Raw genomic sequence first — 20,495 nt, 5'->3', positions numbered from 1 at the left:
AAAAAACCCAGAAAAATAATCATTGTAGACTTACAAAGAAGTCTACTCACGTAGCAATTTAACCTAACTAGATTTAACCAAGTTAGTTTTAACCTAACCGAACTTAAACCAATTCTTCTTAACCTAATGTGATTCCATATATTAAAATTATTAGAACAATAAAGAATGAAAAAATAAATTTTTATTTTTTTTCTAAAACAATAAAGAACAAAAATTTACAAAAAACAAAATAATTTTGATTAATTTTAGCTTTTGTATGAATAAATAATCTTCAACTAATATTCAAAAGTTGTAAGAACATATATTAAAATTATTGAAATAATAAAAAAAATAAACAACAATAATGAAATTATAATAGTATACTTACAAAAAAGTCTACTAAGTAGACTTCCAATAAAGTCTACTCCAAAATTTTAATTTTAGTAGAATTCAAAAGAATTATAACTCTTATCTGAAATAGAATTCAAAAGAATTTTAACCTAGTTACAACTTTTATGTCCCTATATAAATGAAATATACACAATCTCTCTCTGAAATGGCTGTACAAGTTTCTAAAACTCTCTCACTTCTTTCTAATACTCTCTCCATTCTCTCTAAAACTCTCTCTAAAGCTCTCTTCCTTCTATCTAAAACTCTCTCATGTCTTTCTCACAATATTATCTTATTATTTTAGGTATTATGATTCATAGTTTTCATCTTCTCCTTTAAAAATGTAAATTTTAGATCTATAGATTTTAAATGTGTATTTTTATGCTATGTCTTTCTCACAATATTATCTTGTTTTTGTAGGTATCATTCATGGTTTTCATCTTCTCTAAAAATGTAAGTTTTAGATCTATAGATTTTAAATTTGTATTTTTATGCTATGTTTTTTTTCACAATATTATCTTGCTTTTGTAGGTACTAATTCATTGTTTTCATCTTCTTCTCTAAAAATGTAAGTTTTTCTGATTTAAAACTATTTTTTCACATTTCAAAATGTACAGATTTTTTCAGATATGAATATTATAGATAATGTTTATAAGATAAAACTAGTAGACTTAAAAAAAAGTCTATTAAACCACTAATTTTAAGCAGACTTCTACAAAAATATGACTTAAATTTTCTTGCCTATGTTTTATTAATAATTTTATCTTATTTTGTAGGTATTTTTTCCATGGTTGTTATCTCTCCACCCAGAAATGTAAGATTTACATCTATAGATTTTAAATATTGATAGGTCATGGATTTTACCCACTTTTACCCATGGTTTATAAGTTTTTTAATAACTAATTACCACGATATAGAGTCTATTTAGAGTGTTTACAGGTTCAGTGACGATTTGGAGGAAAGTGGTGATTTTGGTGTCTTTTTGGAGCCTTTTGAGTGCAGAGCTGCACAGACGCGTCAGATGTTTTGCTATGGATGAAGACCTTCCCACCGATAGATTGATCGCATCTTTTAACATAATATATAGATTTGAGTTAGCTTTCCAATGCCGCCAATCTGAGTTCAATCAGCATCCTGTAGAAGATGTTATGCTCGTTTTACTGAAGAGTGGTCAGTCTGCCTCGTGAGAGGAAGTTGTCGAGTAGATGAAGGAAAATCGATCGATGGTGAACCCCTGACATCGATCGACGGTGTTTCCAGAACGTGGGCCAAGTGTATTTTATGACTAATTTAAGCCCAGAAGTTACCACAAATTACCAAAATATCCTTGCACGACTAAAAACCTTATTTTACTGTTTCTAAGCCATTGTTGATGGCTATGCTTCATACTATTCTAAAGAGAGAGAGCTTAGGAATGGAGAGAGATATCTGTACATCTTGAGAGAGGGAAGATCTTGAACTCCCTTTGTTTCTTTACTCTATTATGTTTTTATTTATCTATTGCAGTATTATTCAGACCATCATAATCATGTCTCTTATGAATATGTCTGAGTAGTCTTATTGTTAGATTTAGGTTTCTTATAAGGTTGATTTATGTATTGCTAATATGAACTGTTGCTAGGGTGTTTTAAAATATAGTTCTTCATTTAGTTGCTCTTAATGCTAAGTTTAGGATTGATCACCCTTTAACTTAGATCCTAGGATTAATTGAGACAAACAATAGCTTGACTCCTGAAACTAAACTAGTGTGATCTAACAGACTAGATACACACGAAAGTTGGTCTGGTAAGTTAGAGAACACTAATCAAACCCGCTTGTAAAGCTTTCTAGAAGAAGCATTGATCGATGCGACAATCATTGTGTCGATCGATATTTTGAAAGATGTATCGATCGATATTCTTTAAGAATCATCGATCGACACTTTCTCGTGATTGATATACGAAAGTTGAAATCCGAGATCTAGCTATAGATAATCCAATTGATTTTACCCAAGTTTGAGTTCAAGAACAATTTATATCTATAAACCCCTAATAACCTAAATAAGTTGCTTACTTATCACATCTAAGATAAAACCTGAATCTAGCTATTTCCTCAACTGTTAACAACCTCAAATCAAACCAATCGAACAACTATCTTGTTCACCACTTCATTTATTGCTAAACCTATTTGTCTAGCTTTATTTCGAAGACTATAAATCTACTGTGTAATCCTAGAGTCTCTGTGGATTCGATCCCTAAGTACTACAACTGAACCTCTTATTTGAGAGAGTAATTCACTCCTTAGGGTAATTTGAGTGATATCAAATATGTGTTTTTGTATTTATATTCATCAAAATTAGCGAAGAAAATTTTCATGTTTGATAATATTACAAAGTATACTTACAAAGACGTCTACACTTATTAGCTAACTAGATACTAAAACCAAAGTGTTGATAATTTCATAATTATAAAAGATTATATTTTCAAAATAGTTCAAGACCATTAGCATTAACTAACACGCACTACCAAACTAAAAAATCTTGAAAATACATTACGAATAATACACAACTCTACTTTTTATAGATTTTTCTATGTAGACTTTATATTCAGTCTACAAAATAATAGATTTTCTTTTCAGTTTACGTATGTTGGCTGTCATGTAGGTCTACAATTTGGGTTAGTTTTGCAATTGCAAAATCCAAGGATTATTATCTTTATTTAACAAAAAATTGTGATTTTATATGTGTAGACTTTCTTTTTAGTCTACATTTTGAAAATGCTAGTTTTTGCAATTGACCAAACTTCAACCAGGATTTGACTTTCAAAAGTAGACTTCATTTACAGTCTATTTTTTAATTTTTTAGAACATGTTAATTTTTACAATTGACAAAGTTTGACTTTCTACAAATACATTGAGATGGACGTCTACACATGTGTAGACTTCGCCTGAAGTCAACTCCCAATTTTGACAAGTTAGTTATGCATTTACCAAAATAAAATAGTAGACTTCATATGGAGTTTACGTTTTTTCTGAGATTAGTTGACTGAATATGAAGTTTACACCTTTTTTTTGGTCAACTTTATAACATTTTAGTCAAATACAAAACTAACATATTCAACGCATTCAAAGTTTTGGCAAAATGCAAAACTGACCTTTTGTAGAGTTCTTTAGCAGTCTACATAATGTAGACTTCCGGTGAAGTCTACTATGAAAAGTCTAAAGTTTTTCAAAGTTCGGTCAAATGCAAAAACTAATTATGATTTTGAGTTTTAAAAACGATATAATGTAGACTTCCGGTGAAGTCTATTATGATTTTGAGTTTTAAATATTTGTACCAGTGGATGAATACGGGAAAATCGCCTAGTCTATACTTTTATTTGAGAAGTGAATTTGTTGATTTGTCATGCTCCCCATAATTTTAGATTTAGCATATTTTTAACTTAATTATTAATTATAATAAATATTTTTAGTGATTTAGATGATAAATTTTCATTATCTTGAGAATAATTAAAAAAACATTCTAAGGATAATATCATAGTTAAATTTATATGATATTTACTTCAGTATTATTAAAATATTATATAAATTTTTTATTATATTTGGTTTAGTAATATTAAACGGATTCTATTTTAAATTTCTTATGACAATCAAAACCACTTAGTGTGATAATTTCTGAAAAAATTGGCAAAAAAATCAAAAATATTTATCTTATTATTTGTAGTGATTTTTCTCTCTCTCACGTTAAAATTTTGAATGTTTAAAGTCTTTATTATCTTTAATATATAATTAGATTAAATTTTTAATATATAATTACCCATAATTTAAAACAAATTTCATTAATTTTAAAATCATCATTATCTAAAAAGATTATATGTTATGTTATCCAAACATATTTTACATCATAATATTTTAAAATAAATATAAATTTATGTATATTTTTTTATGTATATATGAACGTTTTTAAGTTTATTTTACATAATCAAATATATTTTACAAAATAATTTTTATCATATATAAAATTTAAAATTTAATTAATTATTAAATATTTCAAAAGTATGAATATAACTTATTCTCATGGTTTTGAATTGATAATATATCTATTTACAATTTTTTGTAAAATTATTAAGCCCGCAAGAATAGACAAAACACCTAGTATATATATATTTGGAACAAAAAATACAGACAAAACACCTAGTATATATATTTGGAACAAAAAATATACGTACATATTTTATATACATGAATAACTTCTATATCACTTAGAAATAGGATAATCAATTGACATTAAACTCTTTTGACTGGGAGCTTGTGGTCAAGTGGTAAGGGGAAGGGCTTGGGATGTCACCACATTTCAAGTTCGATCCACCTGCCATGCGAAACTAAGTCACATTTTCCTGGTCACCTACACGGATATGGGCTATTGCATTTCAGCCCATTTGAATATCTGGGAGAGGGTCTATCCGTGGGCTGCACCTCCCATCCGGGGGTTAGGTCTGTATCTTTAATAGACCCGGGTTTAACCATTTTTTTTTTCAAAAAAAAACTATAGATATACGCATAAAATATTAATAAAAGATAACTACACTATATATAGAAACAGATAAATGATACATCCACGAAAATTCTTCTGGAAAAGAAACAGAGTGGTTTCGCGTCAGCACGCCTACGTTGATCATTGGAAATTGGAATATTGAAACACGCTTCAAATCAACGACTATTAATTACCAATACACCCTGGCTTTGGGCTTGTATAAAACTCATCTGTTCGTCTGCGAAGACTTTATAACAACAAACCATAAGCAACACATAATATACCTACTTCCTCTCTCTCGCTCTGTTATGTTCGATTTCGAAAGGATTTCAAGATCAAAGATGATGAGAAAAGGTACCTTTTCGATATTTAAGACAAGGAAAGAAAGGACGAGGTTGAAATTTTTGGGACTTGGAGGGCTAAAGTGGAAGAGACTGAATCTGAAGATGTCGTCTTTCGAAACTTTGAGATACAGAATCATGTCTATCATTGAAGGAATGGTTTTGGTTTCTAAGCTTGCTTTCTTCTTATGAGATACAGAATCATGTCTATCATTGAAGGAATGGTTTTAACCTGTTAATGTAATTAATCTAAGTGTAATTTTTAGGCTAAATGTTAAATTTTATATTAAAGTTTTGTAACTTGAAATTACATTCTTCTTATAGCGGATAAACAGAAAATGCTCTTAAACAAATCCTGAAACAAGTAAAAAATACAACAGAAAAATCTAACGTTTAATTCTTAAAACCTCAAAATCCTTATTTTTACAGCTTTCAAAGTTTAACAGCTGGAAACCTGTAGAAAATCAGACACAGCCTCTCAAGTTTTCTGGACAATAAATACTGGTAACGTAAGAAAACCAATTAATGATACCGTCGTTCAGTAGATAGAACTGACGATGTGAAGATTAAGTGTTTCTGTAATATACTGAATTTGAAAATGTATCATCATCATGTTAACGGAAGTTGTCTGTAAAAGTAGTTGATTACCTGTTATCGTGTAAAGTAGTTAGTAATTTCTTGCTTATTTGAAAAATAGAGAACATTTAACATGTATTTTTAAATAGGCACGACCATGCTACCGAACTTTATGAAATGCTTTGGAATCTTATTTCGTGCAATGCAAGCAAAATTCATGATGGTCTTATGTTAAGATGTTCATCTTTGAAAGTTGAGGAAAGGATATAGGTTCAGAATTACATTATGATCGGCTAGATTAAGGGAACTAGTTTGTGTAATCGAATTTACTAATGAAGTTCCGACAAATAATTTTATAGTCCTCATGTGATGATCAAAACCAAGCAAAATCTCAATAGTTCCATAGTCTTTTCTGGCGGCATGATATTGCATTGTATGATTGACTGATACAAAGAAATGTGGAATTAGTCCAATAGTCAGTCTAGAGTTGTATTTGGTAAGCATTGACAATTACCCTCTCTAGAATGTTTATAGATATGTATATATGATATCAAGAACTAATATTTTTTTGTCAACTCTCAAGGACTAATATACATCCTGGTCATATATGTCTTTTCTAAAGTGAGAAATGCACACCAATCACAACAAGATTTGCGATTGATTGCTTGTGTTTGCTTTTTATATCTATGCTTACGTTTTATTTTTAGCATAGTTTTTTTTTCCCTCAAAATGAACGCTTGTCTCTGTTTTTAAAAATCAAAACTAGCTTTACATGTGTTTGACGTTTAAGTTTATAGCATTGACGTTCGCATATGGCAACAATAGTCTATGGAAATTTGAAAATGATACTAAACAATTAATATGTTGATAGAAAACGCAAAGACAATGTTTGCATTAGTGAAAGAATAGAAACCTAGACCAACTTGTTATCATGAATGATGAAAATTGTACGTTATCATTCAAGCAAGTAGGCACATTAACTCGTTGGAAGACTTTATACGATAAGCTGGATTCTGATAAAGAAAAATAGAACATGGGTGTTGAAGAATTAATGTATATCTATTTGGTACACCTTTCATTGTCGTGAGTATCGGTTCACCTACATTTGCATTGAGTATTTGGTTTCTGGTTACTTGTTACCTTATTACTCTTTACGCTATTTTGTTTATACGTTTTCAACTTTAAAATTTTTGTTTATACGTTTTCAACTTTAAAAAAATTTTAAGTGTTTTCAACTTTAGAATAGTTGGCTCCGTATTTTCGCCAATTCCGCTGCTTGAACAGATGTGTCGGCTCATTGATCTCAGCCATACACATTCTCTAGTTGCTTCATGGAGTGCAATGATCTCAGCATGATTTGAAGAAGTAGCCACGAGCGTTTGTTTCTGGGAACGCCAAGATATAGCAGTGCCTCCGATCGTAAAAACGTATCCTGTTTGCGATCGGGCTTTGTGTGGATCTGAAAGATATCCTGCATCTGCAAAACCAACCATTTGACCTTTTGAACTTTTAGGATAAAATAAGCCCAAATCAATGGTCCCTTGGAGGTAACGAAAAACATGTTTAATCCCATTCCAATGTCTTCGAGTTGGAGATGAGCTGAATCTTGCCAAAAGATTCACAGCAAATGATATATCAGGCCGTGTACAATTTGCAAGGTACATCAGCGCTCCAATTGCACTTAGATATGGTACTTCTGGACCAAGTATCTCTTCTTTCTCCTCAGGTGGTCTAAATGGATCACTTTCAATATTAAGTGACCTAACGACCATCGGGGTGCTAAGAGGAGTTGATTTATCCATGTTAAATCGTTTCAACACTCTTTTAGTGTATGTGGATTGATGCACAAATATACCATTTTGTGAATGTTCTATTTGTAGTCCAAGACAATACTGTGTCTGTCCAAGATCTTTCATCTCAAATTCTCCTTTGAGATAGTCTGATGCCTTTTGTATTTCTTTTTGAGTTCCGATGATGTTAAGATCATCAACATATACCGCGATTATTACAAATCCGGATATTGTTTTCTTGATGAAAACACATGGGCATATAGGATCATTCACATATCCTTCTTTTGTTAAATGATCACTGAGACGATTATACCACATACGTCCAGATTGCTTTAACCCATATAATGATCTTTGCAATTTTATTGCACATACATCTTTAGGTTTGGAACTAAATGCTTCTGGCATTTTAAATCCATCAGGAACTTTCATGTAGATATCAGTATCTAATGATCCATATAGATAAGCTGTAACAACATCCATGAGACGCATCTCTAGATTTTTATCAGCTGCTAGACTCATCAAGAATCTAAATGTAATGGCATCCATAACTGGAGAATACGTTTCTTCATAATCGATTCCAGGTCTTTGAGAAAAACCTTGAGCCACTAGACGAGCTTTGTATCTCGTAATCTCATTTTTCTCATTTCGCTTTCGAACGAAAACCCATTTGTACCCAACTGGTCTCACATCTGCAGGTGTGAGCACAATAGATCCAAATACTTTTCGTTTATTAAGCGAATCAAGTTCAGCTTGTATTGCATTTTTCCATTGTTCCCAATCATGTCTTTTTTGACATTCATAGACAGATTTTGGTTCTGGATCATCAATTTCTTCATTTATTTCACTTGACACAATATATGAGAAAGCATCGTCAAGGTCATTTTGTTTATTTCTATTCCATATCCTTTTATTATGGATGTAATTAATAGAAATCTCATGATTATCTTTCGATTCATGATGCTCTGATTCATGATGCTCTGATTCATCAGAATCCTTATCATTTATTTCTTCCAAAATATTTTCTGCTATTTTGGGTGCATCATATATTTCAGCTTTCTTCTGTTTCCTAGGATTCTTATCCTTAGAACCAACAGGTCTACCACGCTTCAGGCGTGTTTTTGGCTCTCGTGTGTCATCCTCCTTTTCTTGTTCATTTGGCATTTTGATACGAGCAGGAGCATTTGCAGCTGGTATATGAGATTTAGTTACCGTCTTGGTATCTACAAATGCATCAGGTAGCTGGTTAGCTATACTCTGTAAATGCATAATTCGTCGAACTTCTAGTTCTGACTCTTTAGTATGAGGATCAAGATATAACAATGATGGTACACTCCATTTTATATCACTTCCAACATTTTTGTTTTCTCCCCCTAGAACTGGGAATACATTTTCGTCAAAATGACAATCAGCAAAACGTGCTGTAAAGACGTCACCAGTCTGTGGTTCTAGGTATCTTATAATTGATGGGGAATCAAAACCAACATATATTCCCAATCTTCTTTGTGGTCCCATCTTTGTACGTTGTGGTGGTGCTACAGGCACATATACCGCACAACCAAAGATTCTAAAGTGGGAAATGTTTGGTTCTCGACCAAACGCTAATTGTAGTGGGGAATACTTATGGTATGCACTCGGTCTGATCCGAATGAGTGCTTCTGCATGCAAAATGGCATGTCCCCATACAGAGGTTGGAAGTTTTGATCTCATGATCAATGGTCTTGCAATCAATTGCAGACGCTTAATTAAAGATTCAGCCAAACCATTTTGCGTATGAACATGAGCAACCGAATGTTCAACTTCAATTCCCATTACCATACAATAGTCATTGAATGCTTGGGATGTGAATTCACCAGCGTTGTCTAGTCTAACTCTTTTAATAGTATAATCAGGAAACTATGTTCGCAGTTTGATTATCTGAGTTAGAAATCTCGCAAATGCCACATTTCGAGATGATAATAGACAAACGTGTGACCATCTACTGGATGCGTCAATTAATACCATAAAATAGTGGAATGGTCCACAAGGTGGGTGTATAGGTCCACATATATCGCCTTGAATTCTTTCAAGGAACTTTGGTGATTCTTTATCGATTTTGGTTGGCGATGGCCTTACTATCAATTTTCCTAGAGAACATGCAACACATGTCATTTTATTCCCTTGAGAAATCTCCTGGATTTTCAGTGGATGACCATGTGAACTTTCTATGATTTTACGCGTCATTGTAGTTCCTGGGTGGCCAAGGCGATCATGCCATAACGTGAACTCTTCTGGGTTCCGTTCTACTACAAGATTTGATTCGATCTCATCGATATAGCAAATAAAACTAGAGATGCTCAACTTTGAAATGTTAATTTTACTAGAGATGCTAAGAGCAAATAAAACTATGAGGCTAAAAGGGAACAACAGTAAGAATTTAGGGGCTTTTAGATAATTCAGCCAAGTGGCCTAATCTCTCTTATCTAGTACACGAGAGTTCGACACCAGTTTTGTAGTTTCATTATCACCTCCAGTATGTGATAGACATATATGGTAATATGGTAAAAGAGGACTCTGCCAATATACTAATCCAGTATGGACGGCAAGCCGCTAAAATAGTGTCGCCTGAAAGATGTAAAGAGGAAAACTATTCCACCACGTTACTTTATCTATATTAGGAACAAGATAATCTCGGAGAGTGGCAGCTCGAGTGGAGAAACATAAGTTCCCTACTTCGGCCCAAGGAAATAATTTTACACTCAAAATAACATAACAGAATGCTTTAAGAAAAAAAAAACATAATAGAAAGCTAAGAGAAGAACTACAATCTTTTCTTATTTCTCCTATACTCATTCAAATATTCATAAACAGAAGAAAAAAAAAAAACTTCGATCTATAAACAAATTTCTTAACCTAAACCCCACACACTTTCCAAATAGTTGATTTTTTAGTATCACTGCTATTTTTTTATGTGTAGAACTAAGACAATATATACATGACCGATCTTGAGATTTTGAAAAATATAGACAATTTAAAAAACTATTTTTATTGCATATGCTTTTATATATTAATTTTAAAATTTTAGAAGTCATATGAAAAAGCAGGGAAAATGGTTTAGTCCCCTATGAACTAGTTGTTCCCAGCTTTTTCACACATGAATTTTTAAGACATGCCAAAAACCACATGAACAATGGAAAAATTAATTATTCCCCTATGAACTAGTTGTTCCCGGCTATTTCACACACAAACTTTTAAGTCATGCCAAAAACCACATCAACAACTCTATCTTTTAAATTACATGCACAAACTATCGATTTTAAACTAATTTCCCTACAACCGTAACGATGTTATTTTAACGTTAACTTGGTTTATGATAGGTGGAGAGACGGTTTAATTTGGGTTGATAAAAAAAAAGAATACTACGTCGATTTTTTCCTTTTCTTCTTCTTCAGAAATCGTTTTACTCTTCATCATCAATTGGGGATAAAATTTATTATCATGCAGAAGAATAAAACATTTTACATGATGTATAAAGAAAGAAGAGCAGCAAATACTAACTTACCAATCTTCATGTATTGTCACAAGGAACTATAAAATTGGCGTAGTCTAGGACGCTTGATTGGTTCCGTAAGCGGATGTTACTCTCAGGTTCCGGTCCTCCAGAGATTTATATATTCTCCTCAATCCAGAAATTATGTCATATGAACTCTCTATATGCTTTATGTCATATAACTCGAAAATATCTACCCAACCAGTTACTATGTCATATAACTCGAAAATGCAGAATAATTTTTTTTATCCTCAATTGATGATGAAGAGTAACGATTTCTGAAGAAGAAGAAGAAGAAGAAGAAGAAGAAGAAGAGCAGTTGACAAAAAGAAGAAGAAAAAAACGACATAGTATTCTTTTTTTATCAACCTAAATGAAACAAACTATCTACATGTCATAAACCAAGTTAACGTTTAAACAACACCATTTACAGTTTTAGGGGAATTAGTTTAAAATCGATAGTTTGTTTATGTAATTCAAAAAATAGAATTGTTCATGTGATTTTTGCCATGACTTAAAAGTTTGTGTGTGAAATAGCCAGAAACAACTAGTTCATAGGGGAATGAGTCATTTTCTCTGCAAAAGCATTGCTCAGAGCATCTTTATCCAGGTATCGTAGTGGGGTTTTTAGTGCCATGGACCCCACTAAAATGATAAAACCGTCCCTTGTGTTTGCCAAATAAGAACCGTTCTTTGTTTGATTCTTGCACTGTTTGCGGGCTCCACTGACACGTGGCGGCCCGCGATTGGTTAGCTTTTTAATTATTATTTTTTTTTCAGACAAAAAAAAAAAAAAGAACCCCACTTTTGGGTTTGTGGGATAAAGATGCTCTTAGTATCAGCTCTGAATATTCAAACACCTAGCCTCTAGTTAATAACTAGTAGGGATGTTAAGTCATGGGTTAGAGCCCAACCCTCTCTAGTGTAATATAAGCTCAACTCTATTTTAACCCAGCCCTATTTTAACCCTTCTTTAATTATAGGGTTATGGCTGGTACTAGGGTTAGGGTTAGCCCAATTAATTTTTTTTGCAATGTAATAATGTTTTGTATATCAAATTTAATCAAAGTTTACATGTTTTTAAAAACTCAAAATATGATTATATAAATGAAAAAATCTCTTTTATTCATTTTTGTCCTCAAATTCAAAGTATGAAATTAGAAAAACCAAAGTTTACATGTTTTTATTCATGAAGTGTAAAAATCAAAGTTTCAATAAGTCATGTAAAGCAAAGCTCCACTCTCCAAGTCTCTAACACTCGTTTCAACTTCCACTCCACTGTCCACTCCACTCTGAAAAAACAAGAGAGATGGCAGTCACTAGAAGTTCTAGTTTAGAACAAACATGAGACAACTAAAGATCGATTTCAACAAACAAAGAACACACTCATACTGTTATACATTCGCTATACAGGACGACACAAGCTAAGAACACAAGAACTTAGATCATAAACGCATAGATACATGACGACACAACAACACCAAAAACATATACTTAAACCAGACATAAAGCTACAGTCTTAGACAACAATATACAACCTATAGTCTACCAGACAGCAAGATACAATCTCAGACAGCAAGATACAATCACAGACAGCAAGAAACGAGCTAAAGCAGTTTACAAGTTACACAAAGAGCTAAATGCACTGAAGTTACCACATGTTTGAATCTTCATTTCCTGAGCTACTTGCTCTTTTATTAGCATCCTCATCATCATAATCAAAGTACTCCTCAATGTCTCCTACATCAAGTAATCAAAGAAATCATTCAAACAATGAGTTAACCAACAACACTAATTCTTAAAACACTTAATTCAAGACAAGGAGTTTACCCTCAAACTCAACAAAACCGCGAGCCAGTTTCGCGTACAGATCAATGCTTGGACAGTTTTAGGGAGGAGACGGTTTCTAAAAGGACTCAAAACCCGACCTCTCACACTAAACGCAGATTCAGACGCAACAGTAGTAATAGGGATGCTAAGAATATCACGGGCAAGCAAAGCTAAGTCACCATATCTGTGTTGCTTATCCTTCCAGTAGTCTAACACCTCCATATCTGAGAAAGCCGAAATATCAACCTTAGTATCAGCCAAATACATGTCCAGATTTTTCCTTTCGTTGTTTGAGCCAAACTGGATATACCTTTCAAGCTCAAGCAGATCCTATATTCAAACAAAATCAGAGATAAAGAAGTAATTACCGAATTATTAAAAGGTCAAAATAAACAAGAACTTTATGTCAGATACTTACATCATCGAAATCATCATCAAGAGGAGATTCTGTAAGGAGCTCATGTGGAGTTTTTCTTGGAAATCTGGAAGAACTTTCTGATGACTTTGAACTATACTCTTTATAAAGCAACTCCAAGCTCTTCGTCACGACTTCAACCTTCTTCTCAGAAATTCTAGGATCCAGCTTATGATAAGCTTCCTTAAGCATCTGCAGCTTAATCCTTGGGTCTAGTACTGCTGCCATAGCTAAAATAAGACTGTACTCGTCCCAGTATTTAGCAAACTTACTTTGCATATCCACAGCCATTAATCTTATCTCATTATCCTTACACCTTGCATACCTCCTCAACAACAACTCGATCTTCCATACTAGCATGAAATAAACACTGGCTGTGAGGAAGTTGACTCCAGAGAAGTATGTTGTGATTGTACTAAATGGCTTCAAGAAGTCTCGAATCTTCTCACCGCGATTCCACTCTTCTTCAGAAGGCAAACATTTGTAGTTTCCATCATACAAATGCAGATTATCAAAGGCTTTACAAAACTTGAGAGCTCTCACCAACATCTCGTAAGTGGAATTCCACCGTGTGTCCACATCCAAAGATAAACCAGCACTGCTTTCAATACCAGCGCTCTCAAGACACGTAGCAAAAGAATACTTCCTTGAATCAGAAGCTTTCACATACTTAACGATCTCCCTAATGTTCACCAAAAGACTAGAACCTAACTCTAACCCTTTCTTGACAATCGGATTCAAAATGTGGGCGCAACACCTTACATGGAGGAACTTTCCATCTCACAACAAGCCATTCCCACTCTGCAGACGATGAGTAAGGATCTTTTGCATGTTATCATTAGCAGAAGCATTATCTAAGGTGAGGGAAAACACTCTTCGCTCTAACCCCCACTCCTTTAGGATATCAAAAATCTTCTTGGCTATTGCTTCACCGGTATGTGGGGGTTTGACATCTCAAAATGCCAAGATGTGACTGTGTAGCTTCCATTTCTCATCAATATAATGAGCAGTGAGGCAGATATAACCCCTCACTTGGCTACGACTCGTCCACAAGTCAGAAGTGAAAGACACTCGACCTTGGTAACATGCAAACATTTCTTTCAACTTCAGCTTTTCTATTTCATATCTTTTATACACCTCCCTACTTGCAGTTTGTCTACATATAGGCTCACATTCTGGATGAAGATATTTATCTCTCTCCCTAACCTTTTCGTATTCTACATAGCGAAAAGGAAGGTCATGATAAATTATAATCTCAGAAACCATTTCCTTATCAACTTTGGGATCATATTCAACAACTTCGGTTTCAGGTTTTTCTGGACAAGAGCGTGAATGGCGATTCATTGTTGAAGTTCCATGAGTCCTATCTATAACTAACTTAATACCACAGTAGTGACACTTAGCCCTTTCTTTACCATCAGACTCTACGCCTACCGATGTAAAGTGTAGCCAACACTTAGAAGTTTTTTTACGTACCTGTCTAGGCCGTTTAGCTCTTAGAGCTCGTGGAGCTCGTGAAGATCGTGAAGCTCGTGGAGATCGTGGAGCTAGTGGAGATCGTGGAGCTCGTGGAGATCGTGAAGCTCGTGGAGTGTGTGTGTGTCTCTTTGGACGTTGAGTATGTGTTGAGTGAGCAGATTCATTGACACTAAGATCATGTTCCTCTTCTTGGGAGTCTTCATCTTCATTATACTCCAAGTCCATCAATTCGTTTTCTGCCTCAAGAGCTGCCATTCTTTGTACTGTTTGTGAGTCCATGCTGCAGCCTGCAACAAAAAAATAAAAATTATATTATTACTTTGGGATTCTTTGAAGCAAATATGATTGAACACATGGAAGAACACAAGTTAACCACTAAGAGAACACAAGTTAGGCACACGCAAGACAATTACACCACAGAGAGTTGAGTTGTAAGATCAGACATTGACACAAACAAAAAGAACAAATATTATTCATATAGTGTAAATGTTCGAGCTTCCCAAAAGATGTGATGACTTACAAATATTGTAAATGTTCGAGATTCCCAAGCTCAGGTGCAAGATGCCAAGATGTCCAATAGCTTTTCTAAAACGGATTGGTCCTCCTGAAGCAAAGCAATATAATATCGGTTTCCTTTTAATACTCAGTCAGTGCAGTCACACATTCACAAGCTAGACACAGAACAAAACTGAAAGAACAGAAGCTAGTCACATAACACATTACAAGAACCGATTCTCCATGGAAACAAGTAACAAACAAGTGTGATTAGGAAAGCTATGTCTCAATTTTATTTGGAACTTTAAGATCACAGTAGCTTTGCATTTAATAGAGTAAATTTTATAGAGCAGAAACTGTATTCTTCATTGCTTAAGCTATTATGAGAGATGGAAAAGGACTAACCTTGAAGAACTAATACCCAACTCTTAGACTCAACACACAGCTACTCAGTTCCACTGGTAATCTGTTCAAAATCAAATCCAAAATCATAAAACTCACAGCTGTGAACTGACCCAATACAAATCAAGTCCAAAGTTCATTGATAACACCATTACATTGTCAAAAGGGAACATCTAAGGAAGGACTCATCTACAAATACAACTAGAAGTCTACAAGTCTAAGAGAAGATAACCCAAAAGATCGAGAGATACCTTTGATTTCGTTTTTGTTTTCAGAAGATCCATGTGAGATGGGCCATTGATTTCGATTCAGAACAAACCCCTAGCCTTCGATTTCATTTTCGTCTTCATAAGAACATATGGCCTTCGATTTCGATTCAGGACAAACCCCTCGCCTTTGATTTCGATTTAAAACAAACCCAGAACCTTTGATTTTGATTCAGAACGGCCTTTGATTTTGATTTCGATGTCGAGTTGTAAGATATGACTGAAAGAGAGATGGGAAATAATTAACCCTATTGGTACCTTAGCGTAAAATTAGGCGGCCCATTCTTAACCCACATTAAAAAATACGGGTTTAGGGTTATAAATTTTCATGCGGGTCGGGCTAACCCTTTAGAAATGAGCCCACGACAACATCCCTATTAACTAGTCTACGGAAATACGTCAGCTGAAGACCAAATTGTAAAGATAACATAACTTTATGACCAAAACTAAAATAGTTATAAATATCAAGGGACTTTAAAAGAAAACTAATTAAAATATTTGTAAATATTAATTGAGTTAAATATCATCTGCTCGTCAAATCTGACGAACTCCAAAACCTCTTTCCACAAACGCTCATCTCACACACACACACACACCATTTCACACAAACATAGTACTTATCGCCTCTCTCTCACTCTCTCTCTCTTCGGATCCGCCATGCAAGCTCTTCACCCTTCATCTCTCCGCGCCTCTCCACCAAACCCACTCCTAAAACCCTCAATCCGATCTCACCACATCACCACAAATATGAGACAACCCACGAGAAGACGCTCATTCATCTCTGCATCAACCTCCGCCCCCAAACGCGAAACATACCCGAAGAAACGGGTCGTAATCACCGGAATGGGCCTCGTCTCCGTCTTCGGCAACGACGTCGACGCTTACTACGAGAAGCTGCTCTCCGGCGAGAGTGGAATCAGCTTGATTGATCGGTTCGACACCTCCAAGTTCCCGACCCGATTCGGTGGACAGATCTGTGGGTTTAGCTCAGAAGGTTACATCGATGGGAAGAATGAGCGGAGGCTTGATGATTGCTTGAAGTACTGCATTGTCGCTGGGAAGAAGGCTCTTGAAAGTGCAAATCTTGGTGGTGATAAGCTTAACACGGTACTACTCTCTTGGATTGATCATAAATCAAATCCTTAAGACTGATTCAGTTTAAAGTTCATGTCTTTAGCCATGAGGGTTGGGTTCTCTTTGATGGGTTTAACCAAAGTTTTCAACTTGTGGGTGTTCTTGTTAATTGATCAAAGTTCAAATCTTTATGACTGATTCAGTTTAAAGTTCATGTCTTTAGTCATGAGGTTTGGTTTATCTTTGATGGGTTTAACCAAAGTTTTCAACTTGTGGGTCTTCTTGTTAATTGATCAAAGTTCAAATCTTTAAGACTGATTCAGTTTAAAGTTCATGTCTTTACTCAAGGGGTTGATTTATCTTTGATGGGTTTAACCAAAGTTTTCAACTTGTGGGTCTTCTTGTTAATTGATCAAAGTTCAAATCTTTAAGACTGATTCAGTTTAAAGTTCATGTCTTTACTCAAGGGGTTGATTTATCTTTGATGGGTTTAACCAAAGTTTCCAACTTGTTGTAGATTGATAAGCGGAGAGCTGGAGTACTAGTTGGGACTGCTATGGGTGGCTTGACTGTGTTTTCAGACGGTGTACAAGCTCTTATTGAGAAAGGTCACAGGAGGATTTCTCCGTTTTTTATTCCTTATGCTATTACAAACATGGGTTCTGCTTTGCTGGCGATTGATCTTGGTCTTATGGGTCCTAACTACTCGATCTCGACGGCGTGTGCCACTTCTAACTACTGCTTTTACGCCGCTGCGAACCATATTCGACGTGGTGAAGCTGATATGATGATTGCTGGTGGAACCGAGGCTGCTATTATTCCTATTGGCTTGGGAGGTTTTGTTGCTTGTAGGGCGCTTTCACAGAGAAATGATGATCCTCAGACAGCATCAAGGCCGTGGGATAAACAGAGAGATGGGTTTGTCATGGGTGAAGGAGCTGGTGTTCTGGTATGTACTCTCAAACATGTGAAATGTTGTTTCCATGGATTGTATTGATTTATTATATGCTCTGATAGGTGATGGAAAGCTTGGAACATGCAATGAAACGTGGTGCTCCAATTGTAGCAGAGTATCTTGGAGGAGCTGTTAACTGCGATGCTCATCATATGACTGATCCAAGAGCTGATGGGCTTGGTGTCTCTTCATGCATTGAGAGCTGCCTTGAAGACGCTGGTGTTTCACCTGAGGAGGTAACTAACATTTATGGCTGTTTGTAACAAAGTTTGCTATAGTTTATTACCAAAATTTTATGGCTGATTGTCTGAACGTTCTTGTCCCAGGTAAATTACATCAATGCCCATGCAACTTCCACTCTGGCTGGTGATCTTGCTGAGATTAATGCCATTAAAAAGGTATTCAAGAGCACTTCAGGGATCAAAATCAATGCCACCAAGATTCGTCTCCATCTACTTAATATTGCTATTTCTTGTTATTGGTTTTCTTTGCATTTCCTGTAATGATAGTTTTGTGAATGCATGTTACAGTCTATGATAGGTCACTGCCTCGGTGCAGCTGGAGGTCTTGAAGCCATTGCCACCATAAAGGCTATCAACACGGGATGGCTGCATCCCTCTATCAACCAATTTGTACGTATTATCTCTCTATTTCTCGTGGCTTTCTTTATTTTAGATCATTATTAACACTCTGTTTGTCATTGTAGAACCCAGAACCAGCAGTGGACTTTGATACGGTCGCAAACGAGAAGAAGCAGCATGAGGTGAATGTTGGTAAGTGACTGACCGGCCTTCTTGTCATTGTCTTAAACCGACAATGGTTTCTATGATAGTGACTGTATTTCTTCTTTGGTTGCAGCCATATCAAACTCGTTTGGGTTCGGTGGACATAACTCAGTGGTCGCTTTCTCTGCCTTCAAACCCTGATTTCCTCAGACCCTTTAGATCCTCTGGTCCATCTGTTAGATCACCACCATCATCTTCTTCGCAGCTTTTTGGTTCACAAGTTGAGCACTTTCTTCCTTTCAGCTTTTTGTTATTATTGGTCATTGTTAATTTTTGCTCAACTTTTATTGGTCATTGTTAATTTTTGCTCAACTCTTATTGGTCATTGAGGTGTTGAGAATCCAGATTTTGCTTCTACAATTTGTGTACGGAATGTTGTATCTTTAGTTCGTTTTATATTAGCCTAATTTTATAAACAGAACCAAGAATCATGTAGCAAATGGTATTAGTGTCGGAATGAACCCAATTAGGGGTTTTCATCTTTGTTAGACATGTCGAAAATGTGTAACTGGAGATTTTAACAACCAAGTCCATCAAGCATTACGTTTATACTATCCTCTCTCCTCCAAATAGCTCTCCCTTCTCTCCAGAACAAAAACCTTTAGATCCAGTTTCTGGCCGACAATGTTACAAAAACCTTCAGATCTAGTTTCCGGCCGATGACTCGCTGGCTCCCACAGCCACTGCATTGGTCTGTCTGCTCTTCTATTTTTAATTTTTGTGTGGATTTTTGTTTGTTTTGGCTTGAGTTCTTCAAAAAAACAGTTTTACTCTAGTTCTCCAAATCCGGAGAGATGAGCAGTTTGGCAGGGGTCGAGGTTCTCTTTCGGCGTATTCTCGCCGTGTCTCCTTCGTCGATTCGAAAGTGTTCCTTTGCCTTTTGTGCTTGTCTAAGGTACTCTTTTTTCTCCGGTTATTGGCTTAGCTCTTTTCTGGTTTGTTGGTGTGTCTTGTTTTTTGCTTCTGGTGGTGAATTCACCTTACTTGGAGAGTTTGCTTTTCCTTAGTTTGCATGCTTGAGAACAGATTCTTCAGTGTACTCTTTATTTATGGAGTCTCTGGCTCGTTCTAAAGGAAAAAGGAGCTTTCGTCTTTCTTGCATCTGGCCACGGGTGTTCGAATGTTAAAGTTGTTTCGGCTCCCTTTGATGGTTTATTGTGGTTGAACTCGTGGCTCATAATAAGTTCCAGAGCATTAGTTCCTGCATGTGGCCTTCTCCAATAATTCGAGGATAGATGCTTTGCCTCTTTTTCAACTCCTTCCAATTTTGGTGTTGTTTCTGCCAAGGTGTCTTGCTGATTGATTTTGGCTCTGCTTTTTCTACGAACTCTAAGTTAGGGCCTGTTTGTTTCTCCATCCGGATGAGCCATCTGGATGGAGATGAGAGATTTGTTCGTTTAGGCACTAAAAGTACAACTCATTTGGATGGATCATCCGAATGACTTTCGGAAATGTAGGTTTAATTTAAAAGTCCATTCAGCTGAACCAATTTGGACCATTTGAATGGAGATGGTTCATTCAATATGGTATAATGTCTATTATACCCCTGATGTAATTCACAAATTACAAACCTAAACATAATATCATTTTATCATACACTAAAACTGACAAAACCACAAAAATGCATTTTCCCGCGAAAACCTAAAAACGAATTTTTCACGCCAAAACCCTTAAAACGCAAT

General features: G+C 35.1%; 2 protein-coding genes and 1 long non-coding RNA gene across 3 annotated transcripts; 2 read left to right on the top strand and 1 right to left on the bottom strand.

Annotated features, from left to right (window-relative positions):
* The first annotated feature begins 12,169 nt into the window (after positions 1–12,169).
* On the top strand, positions 12,170–13,684 carry LOC125581834. Its single transcript, XR_007319581.1, has 2 exons — positions 12,170–12,320; positions 13,519–13,684. It is a non-coding gene; the product is annotated as an uncharacterized LOC125581834 (long non-coding RNA).
* On the bottom strand, positions 12,463–16,392 carry LOC106381766 (zinc finger BED domain-containing protein DAYSLEEPER-like). The gene is made up of 5 exons (XM_022696641.2): positions 15,985–16,392; positions 15,357–15,440; positions 13,361–15,123; positions 12,943–13,272; positions 12,463–12,852 (listed from the first exon to the last, which is right to left on the bottom strand). Exons 3-5 carry the CDS (start codon positions 13,904–13,906, stop codon positions 12,730–12,732), a joined length of 999 nt encoding a protein of 332 aa, XP_022552362.2. The 5' UTR covers positions 13,907–15,123; positions 15,357–15,440; positions 15,985–16,392; the 3' UTR covers positions 12,463–12,729.
* A 142-nt stretch (positions 16,393–16,534) lies between these two features.
* On the top strand, positions 16,535–19,229 carry LOC106381763 (3-oxoacyl-[acyl-carrier-protein] synthase I, chloroplastic). The gene is made up of 7 exons (XM_013821701.3): positions 16,535–17,106; positions 17,591–18,022; positions 18,091–18,264; positions 18,355–18,426; positions 18,559–18,660; positions 18,735–18,801; positions 18,887–19,229. The coding sequence occupies exons 1-7, from the start codon at positions 16,657–16,659 to the stop codon at positions 18,952–18,954; spliced, it is 1,365 nt and encodes a 454-aa protein (XP_013677155.1). The 5' UTR covers positions 16,535–16,656; the 3' UTR covers positions 18,955–19,229.
* Positions 19,230–20,495: the final 1,266 nt, after the last annotated feature.

The sequence above is a fragment of the Brassica napus genome, chromosome C2, assembly GCF_020379485.1.
Source record: "Brassica napus cultivar Da-Ae chromosome C2, Da-Ae, whole genome shotgun sequence".
Taxonomy (NCBI): Eukaryota; Viridiplantae; Streptophyta; class Magnoliopsida; order Brassicales; family Brassicaceae; genus Brassica; species Brassica napus.
This window is presented reverse-complemented; position numbering and strand designations above follow the sequence as displayed.

Bases quoted from the DNA above. Each gene is read 5' to 3' on its own strand.
- LOC106381766 (XM_022696641.2), bottom strand. From the start codon at position 13,906: ATGTTGGTGAGAGCTCTCAAGTTTTGTAAAGCCTTTGATAATCTGCAT. The intron at 13,273-13,360 runs GTAAGTATCTGA...GTTTGAATATAG, and splicing joins TTGATGATGATTTCGATGAT to GATCTGCTTGAGCTTGAAAG. The intron at 12,853-12,942 runs GTAAACTCCTTG...TACTTGATGTAG, and splicing joins CGGTTTTGTTGAGTTTGAGG to GAGACATTGAGGAGTACTTT.
- LOC106381763 (XM_013821701.3), top strand. From the start codon at position 16,657: ATGCAAGCTCTTCACCCTTCATCTCTCCGCGCCTCTCCACCAAACCCA. The intron at 17,107-17,590 runs GTACTACTCTCT...AACTTGTTGTAG, and splicing joins GTGGTGATAAGCTTAACACG to ATTGATAAGCGGAGAGCTGG. The intron at 18,661-18,734 runs GTACGTATTATC...TTGTCATTGTAG, and splicing joins ATCCCTCTATCAACCAATTT to AACCCAGAACCAGCAGTGGA.